Source organism: Paramormyrops kingsleyae, chromosome 24 (assembly GCF_048594095.1).
Source record: "Paramormyrops kingsleyae isolate MSU_618 chromosome 24, PKINGS_0.4, whole genome shotgun sequence".
Taxonomy (NCBI): Eukaryota; Metazoa; Chordata; class Actinopteri; order Osteoglossiformes; family Mormyridae; genus Paramormyrops; species Paramormyrops kingsleyae.
In genome coordinates, this window is record NC_132820.1 from 13,429,123 (window position 1) to 13,453,766 (window position 24,644).

General features: G+C 53.8%; 1 protein-coding gene across 1 annotated transcript; it reads right to left on the reverse strand.

Annotated features, from left to right (window-relative positions):
• Positions 1 to 1,056: 1,056 nt before the first annotated feature.
• LOC111850649 (forkhead box protein O1-A-like) lies at positions 1,057 to 23,183 on the reverse strand. The gene is made up of 3 exons (XM_023824768.2): positions 21,539 to 23,183; positions 5,625 to 5,816; positions 1,057 to 5,411 (listed from the first exon to the last, which is right to left on the reverse strand). Exons 1-3 carry the CDS (start codon positions 22,121 to 22,123, stop codon positions 4,260 to 4,262), a joined length of 1,929 nt encoding a protein of 642 aa, XP_023680536.2. The 5' UTR covers positions 22,124 to 23,183; the 3' UTR covers positions 1,057 to 4,259.
• Positions 23,184 to 24,644: the final 1,461 nt, after the last annotated feature.

The window sequence follows — 24,644 nt, forward strand, 5'->3', positions numbered from 1 at the left end:
CAGATGCCCCCCCCCCCACACACACACTGGGACTGGGCCCAAATGAGAAATTAGAGGATAACCCAGAGAACTAAAGAGAGGAATGTTGTGAAAGCTGCAATCACATTGTCCAAGACGGGACTGCAAATCACATGGGGGGAGCCATGGCAGGAGCTGGGGGAGGTGTGACCAGCATCTGTGTCGGGGTGGGAGATTCAAACCAGAAAGCAAGAAGATCTGTGGCAAGAAAGTGACAAAAAGGGTAACAGACAGAACTTCACAGTGGATATACTGAACTACTACCATGCATTTTTGAGTAATAAGCTCTAACTTGGATTTAAAGTGAAAAAGAACCAAAGGATGAAATGCGACAAAAATTATTCAGGAAGGTGAGTTTTGTGAGCAAGTCGAACCTCGTGCCTCAATGAAGGCTGACTGGCAAAGTTCAAAAGTTCAGCTAAAGGGTTTTTAATAGGGTGAACAAGGTGGGGGTGCTCTTTGGGTACGGGGTTCTGCTGTCAGAGCTTTGGGTTTTACACTAATGAGGTGCCCAGGTGCCGAGTGGGAGGCTGATGGTCTGTCTGCCCTACAACATCCTCCTCTGCTCACTGGCTGTAATGGATGGATGAGTGAAAGATTCAGCTGTAAGCATGTTTCAGGCAGAACACAAATCTGTAACCTGCCCCAGTGGGATGGAGGGAGGGGGCATCAGTGAGGGCAGGGGTGTCCTGGGGGAGTCACGGACACCCCCATCTTCAGAGCGATAATTACGTTGCCTTTTGCACAGAGCCCAGGAAATGTCTACAGAAACAATTGATCCGACCTCAGGGGGGGGGGGGGGGGGGGGGCATGGGCGCTTCATCTCACCCAGTTGTAACTGGCCCCCATCTCTGCCATCACCTCCGGGGATGTCCCCAGTGTGGGTGTGTCTGAAACGTCAACATCATTTTCATCATCACTGGAGCTCATGAGGGCTTCCTGACCAACCCTGGGACAAAGGCCAACCCCCCCCCCCCCCCCCCCCCAAAAACAGTGAAATGTATAACACACGACGATAATGAGACAGACACTGTAAGCCACATTTTCTATAACATCATTTATGTACACGTATAGCTGCATACAGCAATGGCAGGAAAGGGGATCCTAGCACACGTTTTACACCATTTCTGGGAGTGTGTGTGATTCGTGAGTGTGAGAGTCTCTGCTTTGAGAAATCTGTCAGGCACTTCCGAAGTTCCAGAATGTCCTAAAGCCTCCGTGTTGAGTCACCCGTCCGAGATTTCGCATCACTCTCGGGGGCGTGGCATTCTTCTCTACGGAGCGCCAAAGAGTCCAAAAGGAGCGAACAAGATCAAAAATGCCGACGTATCCTGGTACACAGGTGGGAAATGTATACAGTATACCACATGTAGGAACAGGCGTATTCCAACAAATTTACAGGCGGATAGCAAAGCTAGAATTACTCTCTGTACACGAGTTAAGAAACTTCTTTCTTCAATGCTCTCTATCAATGGAGAGGTACAGAATAGAAGTGAAGTATCTAAAGTTTTTGTTAAAAAGATTAATGTTGTTCCAGCAAGGAGGAAACTTGAGCACCTCTCACTGACATAAAGCAGTAACTTCATCTGTCATTTTGTGTAAACTAACGTAAATATAAAGAAAACAGTGTCAGTTAACCAAAAAAAAACAAAAAACACAGAACATTTAATCATGGTATCATCTCAAATCTAAATACTTCATCTTTTTCTCATATAATGATTTTTAAAAATTTGTGACGTTAAACATCCATGGTTCTATAGTACAGCATAAGCTTAAAACAAGAATGCATAGTTGGGATCATAAGCACAATTCACAAAAATAACAATCACCTACAGTTTTCTGAGAACATGGATCTGATTGGCTTACTGCAGTAACTACCTGCTGCTGACTGGCTTATTATAATTGACTGGCCACACCCACACTCAAGCCCCGCCCACCCACCGGCTAATGCGGGTCTTACTCTATAGGGATATAAGATTCACACACTAAATCTCTCGTTCCCAAGAGAAAGGGGCTTTTCCTAACAGTAAAAACCGTTAAACCTGCAAGGACATGATGGATAAGCAGATAAACGGCTATATTCACGTATCAAGCAGAAATATTAGCTGATACGAACAGTAACTGATCCCTTCAAAACGTGTCGGTTTACATACAGGTAATGAATGAGGAGTTATGTGTGTTGGGGGGGGGGGTTGGGCACACTGGGGGGATCCGTGTCCGTCCTGGATGAGGGGACCGGAATCGCGAAGCGGCGATATGTTTACCGGACTCTTTCTTATCCATGAGCATCACACATTATGTGTTATTTAGAAAAAAAATAATAAAAAGACACAGAACAAAAGTAACACTTGAAAAATGCGATATACAAGCTGCAATTAGATTAGGTAACACTTTCCGGTATTTAGCGTTCCAGGCACAAAACGCTGCCGCTGCCTCTCCATTCAGGACAAAGAGTCGGACTTTTAAATCCATTACGAGCCTCGCATTACCCTTGCCTGCACCCACATCCCATAATGCACGTTGTGTAAGCGCTACACCGCCCACCTGAAAGTCAGGGGGGAGACAGGAGTATGGAAAAGGAGCATTTCTCTGAGCTATACCGAAAATGACACCCCATCTACAATCGACTAAGAATGGGCCTTATGGTGAATAGCGAAAGGGGAGTCCGTCTTCATGTCTGCCTCTCCGCACTGATTTGTGTCACGAGTCGGGCAGCTGCTCTGAGAGGGAGCCCGTGAATCGCCGGGCAAGGGCCAGGAGCTAACTAGGGTCACGACCCCGCACCTCAAAAACCAATTCAGATGATCAACAGGTACGCCGACCAACCAGCTGCAGCTGGCCTGATCAAACCAACACTGCTTCAAAACCATTGCAGAAAACAGTGTATATTCATATATACACACCTCCCTCATATAGCCAGGACCTAAAGGGGCGAGGAAACAATTATTATTATCAAATCTAATGAAATCCCAAGAGAGGAAAAGGTTCTGAAAAGGATGGAAAACACAGCTGAATGACTGCGGCCTGGAGACGACGTCGTCCTGTCCGGTGTGGACCACAGGGGCAATCGAGGGCCATCCGGCAAGTTAGCCACACGAATGGCCTGTGTGGCACGAGGAACAGACTATGATTTCAAGCTCCTGATTTGCATACATTTTTATATTTGCACTGATATCTGAGCACCACCCATATAGTGCAACATCTCAGCCCCTCTGCTGTTCACAAGTCCGGTTCCTTAATGGCTGCGCCACCTACTGCTCTCTGACTGTTATGACTTACATATTGAGTATGCTTACATATTATATACAGAATTGCAAAATTAAATACAGAAAAAAAGAAAGGTAAATAAGAATTTGACATTTTTAGCAATTAAAAAATATATTCATTATATGCATATTTACAGTAAATGTAGCAAGTTATACACTGCGTGTGACAGACCTCCAAATGTCACAGCAAACATCAATCCTGTATAAACTTTAAATCAAATCCAGTTTTCTAAAAGAAGCAACTGCAATTAGTTTTTTTTTTTTTGCTCCAATTTCATAAACTCGCTGTACATGATAAAAAAAATATCCTGGATGCTGTACACCTTTTGTCAGTTAAAAATCGATAAATACGAGGGTCATGGAACAAACCATAATTAAGAAAATGAGGCAGTGACCTTGAGCTGGTGTGTGTCTGTGTGTGTCCGTTAATGAATGCCCACCTGCACCCGTGTATCTATCTGTGTGTCTGTGCATCTGCAGCTGAGCTCGTGATATCGGAGAGGCACTTGTTGCACGCCGAAAAGTGCTCTGTGGCATAAATAAACCCCCTGGTGATGCTGCCGGGTGGGAAAGGGGAGGGGGAGGGGCAGCTTTATCTCAAGTGGCCTGAATCATGCACGATGGGAAAGTCTCTCCCACTGCCAGATCGGACAGGAGTAGGATGGGGGGAATTTTTCCTTCTGTTTTGAACAAAGATGCATGTAGACTGTGGACCATGATCCACTTCCTGATGCACGTGACGTATTTATTCTTCTGGTTGCACCTGCACATTAAAGGGGCAGGCGCGTTAAAGGGGCAGGCGCGTTAAAGGGGCAGGCGCGTTAAAGGGGCAGGCGAGTTAAAAGGGCAGGTGAGTTAAAGGGGCGTGCGCCAAATCCCAGAGCCAGTTGAACATGAATAGACCCCTTACTAAGAATTACACTGTAGGGGGCACAACAGCTGACATACACGCAGCTGACATACTCGTGGCACCCGCTAGCCCGACACCCAGCTGTGCGTGGTGGTCTTGACGCCGTGCGGGAAGCCCTGCGGCGCCGCCATGCCGTCGAAGTTGAAATCCAGTGACTCGCCGTCCATGAGCGCGTCGTGCAGCACAGACTCCATGTCGCACTCGAAGCGCTCCACGAACATGCCGTCCAGGTCGCTGGGCAGCCTCTCGTGGGGGTGGGGATGCACATGGGGGTGGTGCTGGTGGTGCTGGTGGTGGGGAGGCAGCAGGCCTGGCCGGGCGTAGCCGTTACTGCCTACGCCGCTGTACCCAGCCAGCAGGCCTGCAGGGGGCGCCGTGTGGGGGTGGACCAGCTGGGGGTGCTGCTTCCTGTGGGCCAGTGGGTGGGGGTGGGGGTGGGGGCCACAGCCATTCAGGGCCACTGAGGTGGGGGGGCCCTGCCCATGAACAGTGTGAGGGTGGGGGTTCTGTACCTGGCTACCGTAGCCCGGATGGAGACGCCCCCCTCCGCTGGCGCCAGATGGCTGCGTCACCACTGTATCCACCGACGGGACGAGGTCGCCGCTTCGGGGGTCCCCATCCGCTGCCAGCAGCTCCTTGAGGAGCCCCGGCGAGCAGTACTGGTTCAGGAAGGAGCCGTAGGCCTGCTTAGGCTCCGCCAGCGCCGCCGCCTGGCCGTACAGGCACTTACGGTAGTCCTGTGTAGGCAGGGGTGCCCTGCTGGGGGTGCTGTAGACCGGGTAGCCAGAGGCAGCGGCCTGCATCATCGGCGAGGGGGAGGAATGGGCGGGGCCTCCGCCGGCACCCACCCCGACCCCTGGCGGTGCTTTGGGAGACACCAGGTTGAGGTTATCCAGCAGGTTATCCATGATGTCCTCGGAGCCATGGGGACCCAGCGAGCCCGTCACCTCCGACAGGCTGGGCAGCGTGGCACCCATCTTGGGCCCGGGACCGGCCGTGTAGCCCAGATGCACCTCGCCACCGTCGGCCAGCTCGTCCGGCTCGGCCAGGAAGGGCGAGAGGCGGCCGCTCAGCGTGCTGGCGTTGGAGCTGGTGCGCGGCCGGAAGGTGGTCCACGCCTCGAAGTCGTCGGCGCTGTGCGAGTTGGGGCTGCCGGGCCACTTGGAGAAGGGCGGGGCCGGGCTGTCGGGGCCCCCGTCACGGCCCTGGTGGGACACCTGTAGCAGGGAGGGTGGGGTTAGGCCTCGGGGTTGGCGGCATGACCACCGAGAGTGTGGAGCACCATGCGAGCACGCAAGCCCACAGGAAGGCGACGGCTAAGTAGGGTGTTAATGCCACAGAGCAAAGGATGCTGGGTAAGGAAGGGTGTGTTACAGGTGGAGGTGCGGGGGGAGGAAGGGAAGGGGACAGGAGATGGCGAAGGGGCGGACCTTCTTCTTGGCGGCGCGCCCGCGGCTCTTGGCAAACTTGCTGTTGTTGTCCATGGATGCGGCACGCCGGCGGGGCGACTTGCCGCTCTTGCCACCCTCTGGGTTCAGCATCCACCAGGAGCTCTTGCCCGTGCCCTCGTTCTGGACGCGCACGAAGCGGCTGTGCAGCGACAGGTTGTGCCGGATGGAGTTCTGGATGGGGAGGGGAGAGAAGCGACCCATCAGACCTGAAGAGACCCCGAACCAAAACCGAAGGCTGACGAGGCTGGATTTCAAAGCCGCTATTCTCGACAGGCCGACGACACTGGCGGCAAACGAAAACAGCGAGAGACAGCGAACGAGGAGGAAACCAAGGCCGCCAGGAAAGGATCTGCTCGTGAGACACGGTGGAAACGCTGCAGGCGACTCTCTAAAGTTGCTGAGAACACCACAAATAAAATCTGCTAGGGGCTAAAGTTCCCTGGCCTGTTTCCCCCACAGCACCCCCTAACCACCAGACCCCGCCACTTTCACGTGTCGCTTTTATCTCCACTCATTTATCCAGCTTTATCATACTCCTCAATCTCTTTCCTTTCTAGGGGTCAGGGAACGACCTTTTTCAAATTTCACCAGTTTTTCCACGTCCCCTGGGGAAAAAAACTGAAAAGCGTGAACTATTAACCCGTGAAGTGCGAACAGCTAGTCTGCAGCCTGCCAGCCCCGTGGGCAAAGCAGAAACTCTGACACACTGAGGAAAAACCCTCCCTTGTGGGACTGTCACTGGTATTTCTGTGCATCGCTGTGTTTGCAGATTGGTCGGTGAGATTCACCGTGTGTCCTTAAAGAAGTACACAATGCAATCCACACAAAACAAACACTGTCTTTAGAAATTTTCTCCTGTGTTAAATACTAGATCTCTTTGTTTTTGTGAGACAACTCCCCCCCCCCCCCACTTCCCACTGAGGTTCTCGCCTCACAATCAGGGCAGCCCAGCCCCACCCTTCCTAAATCTGTTATCTACAGTAAAAGCGCAGCCAGCGCTGTGTGGGTGTTTTTCTGTTACATCACTCTCACACATGGTGACCCCTCCCCTCGACCAATATCAGCCAATCAGCTATTACCGATGTAGGTCAGGGTGCTCCAAACCATGCCCCCTCCCATGAATTAATGGAGTGTCACACACTCGTAGATGGTGTCAGAAAAAGGAGAAAAGAAAAGAGAGGACAGAAGAAAGTGTGCATTTCAATATCTGCCCCCGACCTCCTTGCAAACACACACAGCACATGCCCCCCCCCCCCCCCCAATACATCTAAGGGCATAAAAATAGAAAGACATGGAAAGCAGCTCCACTGTAAAAAACAGCCTTCAAAACCAGGAAAGCAACTGACAAAACTGCTGCCCCTCCCATTCTGCAAAGATTGCAGGTTGGGGGTAATAAGGCGGGAACCCCACGTCGGATCGGGGGGGTAATAACGCGGGAACCCCACGTCGGATCGGGGGTAAAAACGCGGGAACCCCACGTCGGATCGGGGATAATAACGCGGGAACCCCACGTCGGATCGGGGGTAATAACGCGGGAACCCCACGTCGGATCGGGGGTAAAAACGCGGGAACCCCACGTCGGCACAGTGACTCATGGCCGGGACGCCTGGGCACTGAGTCACCCGCCTCCCCGAGGCTGACTCACTCACTCGCAGCTGGGTTCTTGGGTTCGTGGGGCTGGTCCGGTCCCACTATTCGGGTAGGACACTTCGGAAGCAGCAGCTGAGATTTAGCCGGTGCTGTGAGTCACCAGGGGGTGCTTGACCAATCAAGGTTAAGACCCAGGACACTTATAGGCTAAGATGTCAATTTAACAGTCCAACTGCATTGGAGGCAGAAGAGTCATCTTGCAGTGAGCGGTTAAGGGCTGGAGCTGAGGGACAGTAAGAATGCAGGGCGAGACCTCGAGCACCAGAGGGCACCGTCACGCCCTGGAGGTATCAAATACCCCCTCCACCGCTACCCCAAATCAGGCACATCCAGCTGAACCAGGCCATGCCGAGTGCAGCGTCACACACAGGCCAACCAGGGAACTGCAAAGGAGCAAGGATCAGCCAAGAAGGCCACAGCACCTCCTGCTGGTGGGCAGCACAATGATGCTCATCTTTAATGAGCACAGAGGACAAACATGGCCTCCAGGTGGCGCTGCTGAAAGCTGCCTGAACCAAACTGAACTGAATAAAGGTCGAAGAAAAGATCACTCCCCCATTCCCTCCACCAACAAGTGAAGTTAGGGGAAAGAAACATGGAAAGGAGGAGAGAGGGGAGGGGACAGAGAGAGAGAGAGAGAGAGAGAGGGAGAGAAGGAGGAACAGAGGAAAGTCATGATGGATGGAGGCTGGAGGAGAGGCAATGCTATAGGATGAGGACAGAGCTGGCTGACAGCACAGTGTAGAGCCCAATCATGCCCATCCTCCCTCCCCCGCAGCAGGGGGGGGGGGGTGGCAGGCAGGGCAGGGAGGAGGGTCCGTCTAGACTAGCTCTTTCCAGAGGGGGAAAACAGGAAAAAGTGACTATTTGAAAAAAAAATACATTAATTAAAAAAACAAAAAAGCACCAAGCAGGGAAATTCCCGATGTAGCGATGGGGGGGTGGGGGGGGGGTGAGCCGCGATGCTAGGGAAGGCGCAGAGCCAGACCGCCAGCAGGCCCTCGGGAAATGGCGGGGGGGGGAACGTACACATACCGCATTGAAAAATTCGAAACACACCTATACATCCCCGTCCAAAGGGAGCAGCACCCCCATCCCTCTGACCTCCCCCCCCTCACAGGGCCCCCTGCAGGGCTTCATACCCAGAATCCAGACCAGGCCCTCAGGCTCAGCCCCCCCACATTTTTGGTGCTTTTCCATCCCCACCTACTGACGCTCATCAGCTGCGAGACCGTGAGTCCTCCACAGGCACAGGGGGCAGCAGAGAGCACAGGTGTAGGAGGGACACATTAAGATACATAATCACAGTCCTTACACTGTACTAATGTCCCCTGAGTATGCAGTTCCCCCCCCTTACCAGTGGGTGGCGGCCACACAGCTTTGAAGCCCTTTGGTGACACCCTCCCTCCCCCCCCGAACATCCCCAGAGGTAGTATCTGGTGTGGGGGAGCTTGAGGCCATATTCACATCAAATTAGCCCCCCAACGTACGCCATAATGGTAAAGGGGGGGGGGGGATGGATCACTACCAGTATCCAAGGGCCAATGCCTTTCACTCTCTCTCTCTCTCTCTCTCTCTCCCACCCTCTCCCTCGGTGCCCTGCTCTCACCACCCAGCAGACTGAGGTGCAGGAAGAGCGTCCTGTGAGGGTGGCAGAGAAATCGGCTCTAAAACAAAAAAATCAGATACGGATTAAAAAAAAAGACAGAGAAAAGAAAAGAAAAAAACATGCAGACATAAAGTGCGCGGCGGGGGGATCAGTGTGTGTATCTTTATAGAAGAGATTGAGTTTGTAGGAGGAGAAGATCCTGGGACAGACGGAGCAACACTGCGAGCGACCAGGACAGGAGCAAGAAAGCAAAACCTGCCGTGCAGGAAGCAGGAAGACTGCAGCCGGAGCGGATGCATGCAGCACGGCACTGAAGTGACGGTGCAGCCTAGCCGCTCCCCCCCCTCGGATTTCTGTTTGACGAGTCGCGCCTGAGCATCTCGCTAAAAGGTCGCCCAAAACCACAAACGTGCACCTCTGCACCATCGCGGGGATCCCCGCCCCCCTGCCTCCCCACACCCCTCGACGTCCAAGTGAAAAGCTGATGCCACGGAGCGGGAGAGCGCTGGACTAAGCTTTACGCGCCTAAAGCAGTTCGGAAACACCGAACCGCGAGGAAGAGGAGGAGGATGGGCAGTGAATGAGGAGGGGCCAGGTAACGAGGAGGAGAAGGACGACGAGCAGCGAATGAGGAGGGGTGAGACAGCGAGGAAGAGGAGGGGCCGGACAGCGAGGAAGAGGAGAGGCTGGACAGCAAGGAAGAAGAGGGACTGGACAGGGAAGAGGAGGAGGGGGCGGACAGCGACTCATGGGCCCACACGGCCCCCTGGGGTGACGCACACATCCCGCAGGGCCACGCACTGCATTGCAATCGCCGTGGCGACAGGCCTCGTGAGTCAGAGCTGACGCGGCATGATGTTGGAGCAGCTCGGGCTGGACGAGGCAGAAACGCAGAAGGATGCAGACGTTGCCCATGCTGCTGGCTGCCACCATCGCCGTCACAGACCCCCTCTCTGAGACACACCCCGCGGGGGACCCCGGATTGAGCAGGACCCCCTCCCATCATAAGTGTACAGGTCCCCCTGTTTCTCACACCCCCTCCCCCACCCCGTGACCCCTCCCTGGACCTGGCAAATGGCCGGCACCATGCACACGCGACAGGGATCTACCGCCAAAACCGCAACCGATCGCTAAATCCTCAGGCCCCCCCAGGGAGGAGCAGCCGTAAACACAGCTGTGGGTGTGTGGCAGATGGGGCGTGCAGGGCCCTCCAACCGCCACAAACAGGAGGCTGGAAGTCTAAGGCATGCTGGGTAGGACAGGGGTCACCTCAGGTCTCCTGCAGGGGGCGTCTCTGCCCCCCCCCCACAGCGCGGCGGCTCCCTGCGGCCACGGCGACCTCTGACACGTACAACACTGCAGCTGGGAGGAGCGCAATCACGCACAGACACAGACACACACTGAGGACCCAGTGAGGAACACTGGAACGGTGAATCTTCACAGATACCAGCACAGATACAGTGTGGGTGCGGCAGGGGGGGGGGGGGTAACCGCGTCCCACAGCGAGCTTCCTGCAATGCCTTTATTGTTTTTCTACGCTTCACGCACCTGCGCAGGTCACATGACTCACAGAGAAGCCACACGAGCCAGTCAGCTAATTGCCCCTCCCCCCCAAGACGCATTCGGCTCAAGTTCCACATGTTTTGATAGGGTATGGCTACCAGCCGAGGTAGAATCATAGAAAATGAACAGAGGAAAAGAGATGGGGGGCAGTGCCATCTGTGTATTAAAAGAGGATAAAATCAAAACTCAACAATACGGCAACATCAAGACAGGTGCTTGCCAGCGCCCCCTAGGTGGCATCAGAGAACTGCAGGCTGCAGGCTCACTGACTCATGCTGATCTGCCATTTCTGTGGTGCTCCAGCATGCTAAGATCCAGGATGTGACCGTGCAGTTCAACCCTAGAAGACTGATTAGTGAGCAAATCTCGCCATTTACGTGGACAAAATGTAGACTTACAGACCCGCTAACCAGGTTAATTCCTTCCACACATTGTCCCACAGTACAGACACACAGACACACACAGATTATCATCATGGGGACTCTCCATTCATTTCTATGGGCAAAACCCTAATCCCAACATGGCAACCTTAACCATAAGAAACCAAACAAAAGACTTTCGGCATTTTTAGTTTTTTTTTCATGGCATTCACAGATGGCTGTATCTGTATAATGTAATCTATACATGGGCACGCACAGACACACACACACACACACACACACACGCGCAGAAACAGAGCAGTGACTGTGTCAGAGGGATTGAGGAAGTCTGATTGTCACCGTAACCCGGGGACGGGGTCGCGGGGGGGGGGACACAGACGCTGGCACGGACATGGCAGCGAATCAAAACGATCGGATCCCGCAGGGACAGGTGCTCACCCCCAAGTGGCCAGCAGGGGGAGCACAGGCCAGTTCCTCAGGTCAGCATGCCCAAGGGGCAGCCCTTTCAGAGGGCATGGATTCTGAGTGAATCCGGGTCAGCTGAAGCCGGTAAGGATGGCAGAAAGAGAATGAAACGGGCCATGGAGGGCTTAACCCTCCCCCCTCTTTTTTCTCTCTCCATCTCGCTCCCTCCATCCCTCTCTGCAGCTTTTCCCCGACTCGTGCCAAGCGGGCTGCGACCGTCGTAATGACCCCGGCTGCGTTTCAGCCCTCGCTGAGATTTGGCCGGGCCTGTGTATGTTCGATCCCGGGGTCATCGGCCAGGGGCCCACAGCTCGCGCTGTTAGCTGACTTCCTGCGTCATTGTGTCCGCGCAGGAAGTCCTGGCTGGTGCTGATAGTGATTCCCCCCCCACCTGCCAGCAGACTGGAGCCCCCACGTAAGCACTGCAGGGGAGGGGGGGGGGCGAGAAATTTTTTCACTTCCTAATCAAAAGACAAAAAAAAAAAAACATGCTGAAAAAATACATGGGGCTGTGGAAGCCATCCTGTGCCCCCACTGCACTGTGCTGCGATGCCGAGCTGGCTACTCTCCTGTTCCTGTATGTCGCCGCCCTGGAGGACAGGAGGAGAAGTTACAAATGAAAAGCAAAAATGAAAATGAAGCTGACTGAGACCAGAGCCACGTGCAAAAAGACCCAGACCACACGCAAATTAATGGGAATAACAGGGAGTTTTTGGAGGTGGGGGGCCGCCGTGTGATGAAAGAGATCACAGCCGTCCCGGGCACACAGAGCCGCCACCCGGCGACAGGAAGTACCTGTGGTGTGACCTTTCCCTCTCGCCCAATGAGGTAGGATGAGGTAGGGCACGTGGCTTCATCTGGGGGGGGGGGGGGTCTGGCCGTGCAAAGGGGGTCACGAGGCCACCGCTTCCGCACCTACAGAGTGCGGCCAGTCAGTCGGAGCGAGGCGCACACACGCAGAGACACACAGATTTATGTCACTGATTCTCAGCGGCAGGAAGTTGTCAGTGAGCCCAGGTGAGAGGCAGCAGGGCGGTGAGGAAGAGCCCCACCCAAGATGAAGATGGAGACAGGAAATGGGGGGGGGGGGGGTCCTATGTGGGTTACCCTAGATGCACTCTGGCTGCGAGTATCTGTGTACATGCAGGGCTGTGCTGAACCTCACACAGCGACAGGCACAAGCTGCCTCAGACCAGCTCGCCCGTGACCTCTGACCCCGAGTCCCACCCTTTCTGCCTTTCTGGTCCCCCCTTCATGATGCCGTCACCCCCCCCCCCCCAAATCTGCCCACACCCACCCCTGCTGGCACACCCCACGCCAAATGCAGGGACACAGAGGTAATAAATCAGCGAATCATCCATCCAACTATCCATCCAGATTCAGTTTTGTCTGCATACTTCCCTCCTCAGCCAGGTGCCGATGTAACAGCGGGTGACTCAGGATCCCACTGACATGGAGGCTACATGAACCCCGATAACGACAGACTGGGGGCGACAGCGCCGCTCCGTTTACGGCGTCGGGCCGCCTAAGTTCAGCTGAAGTATGAAGGAGATTAAAAACAAAACAGCCAGCAAAGGCGCCACCGCTATAATGTGGTAAAGATGCAGCTCGAAACAGACCGTTTTTAGGGTGTGAGGAGTGGCAGATTGCGTGGGAGAGATGAAGAGAGATAGAGAGGGAGAGAGAAAGAGAGAGAGAGAGAGAGAAAGAGAGAGAGAGACCCAGTGAACCAGGAGGGGCTGTTGCAGAATGTGGCCGTAACTACAGAAAGTCAGTAGTGGCAAAATTTCCCTCCACTTTTGCATCAGCGCAGCCTGAGAGTGACAACAGGAAGTGACATCACAGATCACTGCCAGCTCTATGTGCCAGCTCTAGGCCCCAGAGAAGTGTAATGGCTCAGAGACAAAGATGAGGAGATGGACGAAACCCTGATGAAAGCGAGGCAAAGCCTGGCGTGATTTCACAGATTTTTTCGCTACTATTGCAGAAATAACAGCGGTAAAAACACTTGGGAATCTATTTATGTAACACATGTGTAAGGTTATGTGAAGGAAAAGTCACACATTATCATGAATCAGATGGCATGTGGATTTTGTGCTTTTGCTAAGTTCTACTTTAACTAGCCTTTTTTTTTTTTTTTTACAAACCATAATTTTAAATTCAATTTACATCTGAATGATCAGTACATAAGCTCACCGTCTGTGTGCTGACAGACTGCATTAAGGAGTTAAGGAGGTAAGACTTCCTGCAGGTGCAGGCCCCGCCCATCCAGCAGGAGGCCCCGCCCACAGGGCGGATGGGGGCGTGGGGGCTCACAGGTCACAGTCCATTGAGAAAAACAGCGAGTTCCAGTAAGAAGTCGTTCGAAGGTGCCGCTGTCACGGCAACGGCCGGGTGTGGGGGGGGGGACAAACGGGCAGAACTCCCAGCTGGCTCGGGGGTAAACAGAGGGGGCACAGGAGGGCCACATGTAGAATCTGTAAACAAATGGGGGGTGGGGGCTGTCGTTGTTGAATCCCCCCCCCAGAGGTGCAGTGCCAACAGCAGGGTGTAACAGCACCCGTGTAACCATGGAAACACCGAAGGTCACACGCTTTGTGACACTAGGTATGGAGGCCGCAATCAAATGACCCCGCCGCCATCGGAACCAAACCCGCCGCCATCGGAACCAAACCCGCCGCCATCGGAACCGAACCCGCCGCCATCGGAACCGAACCCGCGGCCATCGGAACCGAACCCGCCGCCATCGGAACCGCACTCCCGGCCCCCTCCAGGTGACAGGAAGCAGAGTCACCATCAAGGGCGTTGAAGTTTCTAGGCTGATGTCCCAGACGGGGGGGGGGATCGCAGGGGGAACTCTACTGTACTGGCCATCAAACCCGGAAAAACAGCTGACAAGCATTGTGACCTCGCCCCCCCCAGGCTGCACAGCGCCCTCCGCACGGCAGCGTCTCCCCAGGCATGGGGAATCCCACTCCGTCTGCGCAGAGCCGAGACGGAAAGCGGCATGGCACTCCGCTCCGGGATCGTGGGCAGACGCGAGGCTGCCGGGCGGCGCATTCCTGCGGCGTGACTCCCCCCCCCCCCCCCATGCATGTGTGTGTGTGTGCGTGCGCTGTAATTCCCCGCCAGCCTGCCAGCCACTGTGGTTAATCATTCCAGGGCACAGATTGCGCAACCGCCCCAATGCTGCCAACAGCTGCGGTTACACGCTGCCATCCGCCATAGTGTGGGGGGGTGGGCACTCGAAACGTGGCTCAGAACAGTACTCACACCCCAGCGCCGGTGGCACCGTGCCCGTCCAAACACATGCCCCGCGTCCTGCCCCCTGTCAGTGGAGTGGGGCCCCCATCAGCGCCTGACACTGTGGGGGGGGGGGGTGCCCCCCTCTGGGCTTCCCTGTGTTTTACAGGGAGGGGACACTAGCAGACAGCTCTGTTTTCCAGCCGCAGGGCAGGAAGTTTATCATGGCTCACTTTGGGGGGGGGCGGGGGGGGGGTTGTTTTTACAGGAAAGAGCAAAAATAACCTCTGATTTTCCCCTGGGAGCCGACATGACACAATTTCAGCCCCCCCCCCCCCCACCCCATTTTCTATCTGTTTTTATCTGCAGATGGATGCATTTCTGACATGCCGAGGTGGCATGTCAGGCAGCACAAATTCCCTGTGGTTAGCGGTGGGGGGGGGGGGACTAGGCTGAGGCGGCGGGGGGAGGGAGCCGGCTGTAGCACCGGGCCGAGGACTGGGCCTTGAGGGACCCCCCATGCCTGCCGGGGACAGCCGGACCAGCAATAGCAGGGCTGCTTTGGCCGGGGGGGCCCAATGAAACCGGCAGGCGGCATTCATATCAGACGAGGGAATAAACCCCATGATGGTGGGGTAAGAAGGCCGATGCAGTCTAAGTGCAGGGCGTGGGGGCGGCAGAGCTGCAGAGCGGCCAGGCAGCTCACGCGTCACTTCTGGTCCCCCCCCCCCCCGCCGCCCTTGAAGGTTAATCCCAGGAAATGGCCCCCCCTACTCGTCGAATGTCACTGTAGCCGGTGTCGTGCTCATCGGGATCACAGGGTGTCGTATCCAACCGATGCCCCTCTGCTGGAGTCTTGGGAGGGGGGGAGATGACCGAGGCTAATTACTGATGCCGACCTACAATTCAGCCCCCCCCCCCCCAAGCCGGAGGTTCCCCTGGAGGGGCGGCAGCCTACCCCCCAGCCCCCATTACCCCCATTCTGGAAATGCCTTTCTGGGGAGATCAAGTGCATGTCAGCCAGTCTGAGCTGCCCCCTCCCCCCAAAAAAGCAGAAAAAGCGAAACACAACAGAAGCTGATGCTCTTGTCCAGCACTGAAGGGGGGGGGGGGGGGGGGTTGTCCGCTGCGGAAATGTGGGAGGCGGCGAATGCAGGAAGTGTGTTCACAGCCCTGGAATGGAGGATGTGTGATGTATTTCCCTGCTGCCCCCCCCCCCCAAAAAAAAGAGAGTGTTTTGGTCGGCCTCCTGTTATTGTCCAGTGGGCGAGGAGCCTCTCAACTAACTTTTGAGCATAAAAATAACCCACACCCTGCCCCCCCCCCACCTCATGGAAAGAGCGATGAGTTCTCAAAGAATTTAGGCACGCTGGCATGCCCCCCCTCCCCATGACGTCATATACCTCGTAAGCAAATGGCCTGCCCCCCCCCTTGCTGTTTACCAACACATACAAAGGTGCAGGCCTCACTCAACGGAGAGGCGACGTAATTGTGGGATTTTGTGTCTACAGCCGTTCCCTGCTTCAGGAAGGAGCAAAACAAAATGTTTCAATCAGAACCCCCCCTCTCCCGAGCCAAATTCAAGGGGGGGGGGCATATTTTAAACCGACCTTTTTGGATCTGGGCACAGTTTGTCCCCTCTTTCTCAGAGTATATGTGCATGTGTCCATCTGTCTCTCTCCGTCTGTGTGCGTGGAGCGGGGGAGGCGGGGGGGGTTAATAACAAGGCTCGGGTTGTATCCATGGATCACCGGACGCCCAACCCGCCCCCCCCCCCACCGCCCGCCACGGAGTTCCGCTGAATCACAGGCGGTGCAGACTTTGGCCCACAGCGTTCCCATTCCAGTAAACGTTTTTTTTTTCTTGTTACACAACTCTGTGAGAGTGTCGCCTCGGTTGAACTCAAAACACATACACATCGGCTCGCGCCGCAGCACGCGAGCTGGGGGGGGGGGCGGGGAGAGGGGGCAGGAGCACCAGGCCCACAGGCGCACTGATGAAAATAATACCCACCCCCCTCCTGGAGGCCAGCGTGCCAGACTGTGACGCTCTGCACTAGAATCCCGCCCATGGTACCGTGGTGAGTCTGCGAAATTCCACTTTGATCCCGGAAAGATCCCGGAAAGATCCAGGCAGATCTGAGCAGCTTTAGGAGGGGGGGAGCGGCCAGTGGGATATAGCCGGGATGCTTGGCGTTCCTGGGACAGCGTAGCTACACCCCACACACTGAAAAACACCCTCCCCCCCAACCACCAGACATACCACCCCTTATACTGCATGTACTGCTGGGCCAGATCAATAAGATGAAAGCTGAACCCAACTGGTCTGAGAAAGACAGACAGGCAGGGACAGAAACACAGACAGAGGGACAGACAGAACGACAGAGACAGACAGAGAAACACAGACAGAGAGACAGACAGAACGACAGAGACAGACAGGGAAACACAGACAGAGAGACAGACAGAACGACAGAGACTGACAAACACAGACAGAGGGAGAGACAGAACGACAGAGACAGATAGAGGAACACAGACAGAGAGACAGACAGAAAGACAAAGACACTGACAGACAGACAGCAAACCACCACAGTACGAGCCGAGACAGAAATCAACAGCCACGCATGACTAAGGGACCTAAACAAAGCCTGACCCAAGAGCGACCCAGAGGAGAAATGACAACAAATACGTGAGTCAGTGGAGTGGGAACGTGGTGCGGCACAGCGCAGCTGACCGGGGCGTGAGCTGAGACACACCCAGCAGTCCGGTGCGTCACACACGGCAACAAGCTGTTTACTGAGGGGGGGCGATGGCTGTCCCAATCCGGGGTCTGAACCGACAACCTCACGGTCCTGAGTCAATCCTGCATCCTGTCCTATGTCTCTGGGGGGGTCACACAGGCTGTCAAGTGGTACCTGGGAGGGGACAAGCTAGCTGTCACCCCCGGCTGGCCCATGTCACACCACTCTGCTCGCTCTCTAGCACCCCCTGCAGGGGATTTGAATTGGTCCTGATGCTCAAGAAATGTTTGTTTGGGGCCAGGGGGGCGACCCGCATATCGCTTGTCCCCAGAAGGCAGGAGAAGGATTGATCGGGGACTTCAAAGCCACCCCCCCCCCCCCCATCAGGTGACAGAGTTCATGGGGGGGAATCAAAGCTGATCTTTAAATATTTACCACAGACATGGGACATACACAAAGGACAGAAACAGAGGACAGACACGTACCAGTGCAGAGCCACCGTCACCATGAATCCAAACACGGCATCTCTGTGGATGTGAGCGGATCTGTGTGTGTGTGTGTGTGTGTGAATGAGTGTGTGTGTGTGTGTGTGAATGAGTGTGTGTGTGTACATGCTGTGCTGTGGATTTGTCCTTTTGGGTCCAAAACTGCTGAGCGAAAACCTTTTGCCAGCTCCGGGCTCTGTGGTGAACACCCACCTCACAATCCCCCCCAACCTGTCCAAGCACTGTATTCAAAAGCCCCCTCCCCCACTCGCCAGTGGCATGGTTCTCATGCTGCCGCGTGAGACTGATTACATCACCAGGATGACCCCCCCCCCCCCCCGCCAGGGAGGGAACCCCCTGCCTTGGTTACAGTCCTGGTTCCTGGGGCCATTACCTTCCAGTCAATTAGCCAGCAGGTTCAATCCGGCGGGGAAAACAGGCAGCACTGCCAGGGCCTCAACGATCAGGGGCAAAGTGCAGGAGCGGCACAGTGATTACTGCTAAGGCACAACCGCACACAGAATACACACACACCATACATACACCATACACACACCATACATACCATACACACACCATACACACACCATACACACACCATACACACACCATACATACCATACACACAGCATATACACGCAGACATCATACACACATACATAGCCAGGAAGAAGAAGGGCACCAGGACCCCCTGTGCCCTAAGCGAGGACGTCCTTTACCTTTAAGACATCCCTGTGACACACACACACACACACACAAAGCCTGCCCCCTCCAAGGCCAAGGAAAGAGGCAGTATGCCACCCAGGATGGGCACTGTGCCAATGAGGTCACCCTGGAACCAGTGGGAGGGAGCGGGGGGGGGGGGGGGGGGGGGGCGGGCACTAGCGACTAACACAGTCGCCCCCCCCCCCGCACGTGCTGGCCAGACCCAGACCTGCTTAGCAAGTTGTAAGACAGCAATCCAGCGCGGGCTCACATTACGGGTCACGTGACGGCGTCATGACGTCAGCGTATGCGGGGGGGCGCAGAGACTCCCTCTCACCTCCTGCCAAGGGCCAGGACAGGGAGGGAGGAGGGGGGGGGGGAGTGAAGGAATGGGGCATTTTACACCCGACACATGATCTGGGGCCAAGGGTCAAAGGCAGGCAGGCTCCTTCCTGTTGTCCCAGTAACCATGGAAACTGTGGGAACCCCGCCCCCCCCCCAAGACTTCCCTGGGAAGCCTCCGGCACCTGCAAGATTCACCGGCCTGATTACACCCCCCCCCCCACCCACATCCCCGTCGTCAAGGACGCTGGCACCTTGTTACCCACAGTGACAGACAGCGGAATCCCGCCCAACCCACTGGGGATGCAGACACTACCGGGACGGCAGAACATCCCACAACCGGCAGGAATGCAGCCCCGTGACGTCAGGCCGCGCGCGCAGACCGTGACACAGCGCCTTGCTAATTACCCATAATCCCACAGCTATTTTCAGACGCGGCTCGCTGTCACGCTCCCCCATCATGAGGAACGGCATCACAGGGGGAGTCGGGGGGGGAGGGGTCAAAAAGAACGTTGATGGAGGGAGACTTACCTGAGGAGGCAGCCAGTGCCCCCCAGGCCCTGTAATTGTCCTCTAAGTCACGAAGTCACCCAGACACCCAAGGGGCCAGTAGGGATCTTCAGGATACCTTTTAAATCCCGAAACGAGTGGTCATATGATTACAGGTGGCTGCGAATAAACCCCTGGCCTCTAACTCCTACCTGCCAATTAAAGCTCACCATGGAACACTCTGACCCCGCACTGCTAAGCACGGCGACCGGGATGCGCTGCAGCTTCGGCATTTTTCGGGCCGGAAGGTGGCGATAAAAGCCGAGCGCGCGTCGTGTTTAAACGCCGCCGCGTCCTCGTGAAGGGCGCGTGACTCAAAGCGAACTTTCGAAAAATGAGTGCGCCGTGGGACGGCGAGCGGCACGCGACGCCCTGCGCGTGGGAGGGGAGTCGCCCCCTTTCCGCCACGGGGGGCGCGCGGCTCCCACGGAACCAGCCGGCACCCGGCGCGCTAATCGAGCCTAATTGGTTTCATAATGGATTCCTGCCCACGTTTAAGTGTTTTCACTTCCACCCCAGACGTGTTTATCTCTATCCAAGCTGGCTGGAGTTCCTGCTCCATCAAAAATTTCAGCTACATATATTGTAATTGTTGCATCAATTCGGCAATAATCCAGCAGCGGAGACCGGGGGGCGTGTTAGGGCGCCGCAGGCAGGGTGCAGGCTGGGGACAGTGGCACTTCATCGCTCGCCCCGCTGGTTTTTCGCCGGCCGGAAAACCCCTTGTTCAAAAAACGCCAGGCAGCCGTCCCTCCCCAAATAATAATCTGATTGGGGGGGGGGGAAATCAGTATTTTCGGTTCTGAGCCACTTTTGCCAGATGCCAGTTTAATGAAACACATCCTCCGTACAAAGCCCGGCAATTCAAACCGGTTTAGCAGTTTTTTTTTTTTTTTTAGTAAACCACACACCGACATGAACACCCCACTTACGCGTCTAACCCCAACCCCGCTCCCCTCTGACACATCTGTGTTTCCGCTGAGATTCAAGTGCATGTACCTCCTTCATGCTCCCATCTTACACTTAACACGTTTAACTGCGCCGGCATCTTTAACAGTTCGCACGGCTGGGAGCCGGCCGTCCACACGGGACCTTAGGCGGGAACACAACGCACTCAATCCCCGCCTCCCTGCCTCCTGCTCCGGCGTTTAATGTTTAACCGTGTAAATAATACGGCAAATATAAACCCGCCGGTTCAGCGCCGAACTATGGCTCATTTAGTCCCCAGAGTCCGGCACCAAACCTTTTTAACTAAACCTACAACCTGAAATACTGAAGCTTTTATTGTGTAGCTTAAACATTTTGAAGCTATGTCTAAATCCCATATTCATTTTCACTCGTGGACATTTTTTGCAAAAAGTAGATAATGTGCGTTTTTTTCTTATTGCCATTACTTTCCAGACAAGAAGACGAGGCACTGAGCAGCGTTCAATGCACCCGTGAGGTCCCGTTATACAAGCGCTTCAGTTGGGTTTGTGGTCTCTTAAGCCTCCGGTGCCCAGCATGTGCCCACCGAACTGCACAGGGGAGCGAACCCCTCTACAGAAAGCAGAGAGAAAATAGTAAATTACACTTTTCGAGTGCTTACAGATAATGAGTAAATCGTAATCGATAGATCGGAGCGATCGTGCGCAATTACGCGGTATCTGCAGTGCACAGCTGCCCGTACCACATGGTCACCCCCCCATCTGTGTCCCAGTCCCAGACCACCCCCCTCATCCAAGCCCAAAGCCACTTATTTCAGCTGCAATAAGCTCAAGTCGAATCGTGTACGTGTCTGTTGAGTTTTGATATAAACACGCGCATGTTTCCAATACCATGCTTGCACATATATATAAATACGGCGTTTTAATGCAACAAAAAATAGATCATCACCTTTGCACACATGCAGAAAAAATATTAGGATGCGACCTGTTATCTGTGCTGTTTTGCAAATAAGCAGAAAAACCACAAATCCGATCCCCCAAAGAGCAGCATTTTCTAAAATAACTTGTTAACCAGGTGTCTGGCAGTGTTCACTTACGGCTGACACTTGTATGTTTTTTAGTCATCCGCATCTAAATCTGGGTGGTTAAAAATGCACTTAATAACGGGGGGAGGGGAGACTGGATGCAAATACTGAAGCTGTGAAGCGCACCGGCGGCCGTTAGATGAGCGGCTCTCACCTTCCAGCCGGCCGAGCTGTTGCTGTCCCCCTTGTCCTTAAAGTAAGGGACACTCTTCACCATCCAGTCGTAGATCTGCGACAGCGTGAGTCGCTTCTCCGGAGAGCTCTCGATGGCCTTGGTGATCAGGTCGGCGTATGACATATTTCCCCAGGCATTGCGGCGGGACGAGCTGCTCTTCCTCTGCGCGGCGGCAGCCACAGAGGAAGCCGAGCCGACTGGGGAGGACAGCACCGGCACCTGTTGCTGGTGCGGGACCTGGGGACCCTGGTGCTGCTGTTGATGCTGATGGGTGTGCTGGTGAATGCAGTTTTGCTCCTGGCACTGGTAATCATTGCACAAGGAGAGAGGCTTCTGCTCCGGGTAATCTTCGGTCTCTTCCAGCAAGCTGAGGTTGTTGATGTAATCGACGGTGCCCCCCGGCTCCTGCTTGACGGACGGGGCCGGTGAGGATGTGTTAGATCCGCCGGCCGGGTCAATGAACTCCGGCCGAGGAAGCGGCCAGGTGCAGGAACGGGGCCGCGAAAGTGGCTCGAACTCCGGGTCGATCTCGACGAGCTGCGGCTGCAGCGGGGCTTCTGCCATCTTAATAGCAAATGCAACGGACAGCCAGAAGTCGCATAGATCTCCGAAGTCGCACCAAAAAAAAAAACAAGCAATAAAGTAATAATAATAATAAAAAAGATCAGGGAAGGGAATAGGAAAGTTCGTCACTTCATAAACTTCTACATGGAGCTTTTAGTCACAGTACAAAATGAAACGACGCGCCGGTAAACTTCAGGACGCCTCAGCGGATCCCCCTGCGTCTTCCGGCAACCGCTCACTGGCGTTTGCCGGTCCCGGGTTCGGCGGTGCGCGGTCCGAATTGTGCGCGTCCCCCGCAGTGGCAGCGTGCCGAATGTCAGCCGGAGGCTCGGCACCGCGGGGTGACTGGGATCACCGCGAGCCGCGCGGCCCCGCCCCCACCCCTGACGGACAGGCGCGCCAGCCAATAGCGTGCGAGCATCTACAAGGTAAACACCGATGTTCCACTTTTCCACCCCCCCTTTTTTTCTTTCTTTCATTACTACTCTGACTGTCCCACATTTCTCAGATATTTTCTTTTGCCGCTAATAACTAACTTGTGTCGGGGCCGTAAGTGACTCTTTGAACGTCCGCGGGGGTTGTTTTGTCGGAAAGAGATGGAGCGGATGATTTAAAAGTTACAAAACTGGGAGGTGGGGGGTTTTCTAAACGAGAAGAAAAAAACCTGAAGCGTGCTAATACTGGTTGTGTAATATGTTAACCGTGTTAGTAAACACTCGCTAAAAAGTCTTTAAATGTTGAATCTAGGAATTCCAGAATAATTTGGATAATAAATGTAATTTAAAAAAAACTCAGTACTTTGTCTTCCAACAACGATCCTCCCCAGCGGAACATGCGTTATTCTTATTTTGAAGTGACACGTACAGCTATCGGAGGGACTGCGATTCAGTTTGTTCCCGTTCTCCAATAATGCTGATCGCCTGTAGTGTCAGTTTCAATCTGAATGTCTGCTTTAAAACGGAGAACACGGGAAGAAATGGGCCTGTCTTATTCCACATATTCCTGTAATTGACTGATAAATTTTAGGTATAAACGAAAGCTAATGGTGTGTGAAAGGACTGACACCGAAACAGCTGAGAGGAAATCAGGCGTTTTAAGACAATGGTCTAAAAGATTATTAACAGAAAAATGTCGACACGATTCCTGCAGTCTGTGTAATGTGTAATAGTTGCCATATTGTACCTGAGTTGTTAAGAAACGAAGCTCTTTAACTCTCCACACTCACCAAAAGTGGTGGAACGGTTTGTTTATACATGAGTTGAAATGACGGGATAAGACAGAGTAAGTGACACTTGGAAATAAATGGGATCAAAACCAAAATGCAAATACTTTTAGTTTGGGTGTCTGCCCGCAAGTATTTTATAGACAGTCTGCTTTCTGTGCCAGAAGAAGGTTGAGTTGGAAGGGTAATTTCTGACCATCCCACAGGCGTGTCTAGGTGTGGCGCTCCGAGTGACCCATTGTAGTTTGCGTGGACCGCAGTGTTTATTACTTGTGGACATTATGATTTTGGTGTGTACCTACAATATCTTTATAAGCGCTTATAGGGTTACCCTTAAATGCCGCCCCCCCCCTCCGGGAGTCTGGAGCAGGGACATCCAATGGAGAGGGATTTAAAAATGCGTCGCTTGTGGACAATTTTAGGAATTGTCTATAAAACTCACTGCCGAGCCAGACAGTCGTTGCATTATAGTCAAATTACTGCTACGGGAAAACAACTTTGCTTTCAGTTTTGTGCGGTCAGCCAGTACAGTGTATACCATTCTAATCCGCACTAGGCCGTTTTACTGGTTTGTTTTTAGACTACGACTCTATGGAAATTGTAGACCTATTTTTACCTTCACGTTCACCGGCATGAGTGACAGACCTTTCATGTAAAGCAAACTGTTCCGTGTAAGGCAAAGATAAACCGACTGTATAGTATTCAAAAAATCCTGAGTAACTTTTGCAAATGACAGGGTTGACTTTAACGCGTCCAGGGTGTAGGCTATTTTACGTTGCCTGGTTTAGTGTTAAGACGTTAGCTGCTTTGAAAAACGTATTTCACCGTTTCGAAACTGCAGCGAACACGTGACCAACAAATCCAATGCCAAGCATGAACCCATTAAAAAACTACAAAACAGGTAACTGCCTTGTTTTTTGGTTAATTGTGTTTAATCGTGCGCTCTTGGCAGCATTTTTTCAGTCTAATAAAAGACAGATGTATATACCATCTGAATCCAGCTAAGCAAGAAAAGCAAATAGGCCTAAGTCAATCTTTCATTTATTCCAAGTGCAACCAGCATATTTTAACTCATCCAAAATGAGGGAAAGACGCTACTTCTAACATTTCTAATATTATTTTACCCGCCTTAAAAAATCTTTACTCGCTGTGTGCGCTTGTTCCTATAAAAATCATCATCCGGCTCAGATTATATATAAACGCTCAGTCTGAAAGGCCCCATACAAGCCAGCGCGGGTGGGGTGGATGCGTGCTATCAATTAACACGAAGTTACCCCACCAAGCGCTGCTCTCAAGGTA

Coding starts and splice junctions, on each gene's coding strand:
- LOC111850649 (XM_023824768.2), bottom strand. CDS start 22,123: ATGGCAGAAGCCCCGCTGCAGCCGCAGCTCGTCGAGATCGACCCGGAG. Junction 5,817..21,538: donor ACAGCTCGGCCGGCTGGAAG/GTGAGAGCCGCT, acceptor CTCCCCATCCAG/AACTCCATCCGGCACAACCT. Junction 5,412..5,624: donor GGCGCGCCGCCAAGAAGAAG/GTCCGCCCCTTC, acceptor TCCCTGCTACAG/GTGTCCCACCAGGGCCGTGA.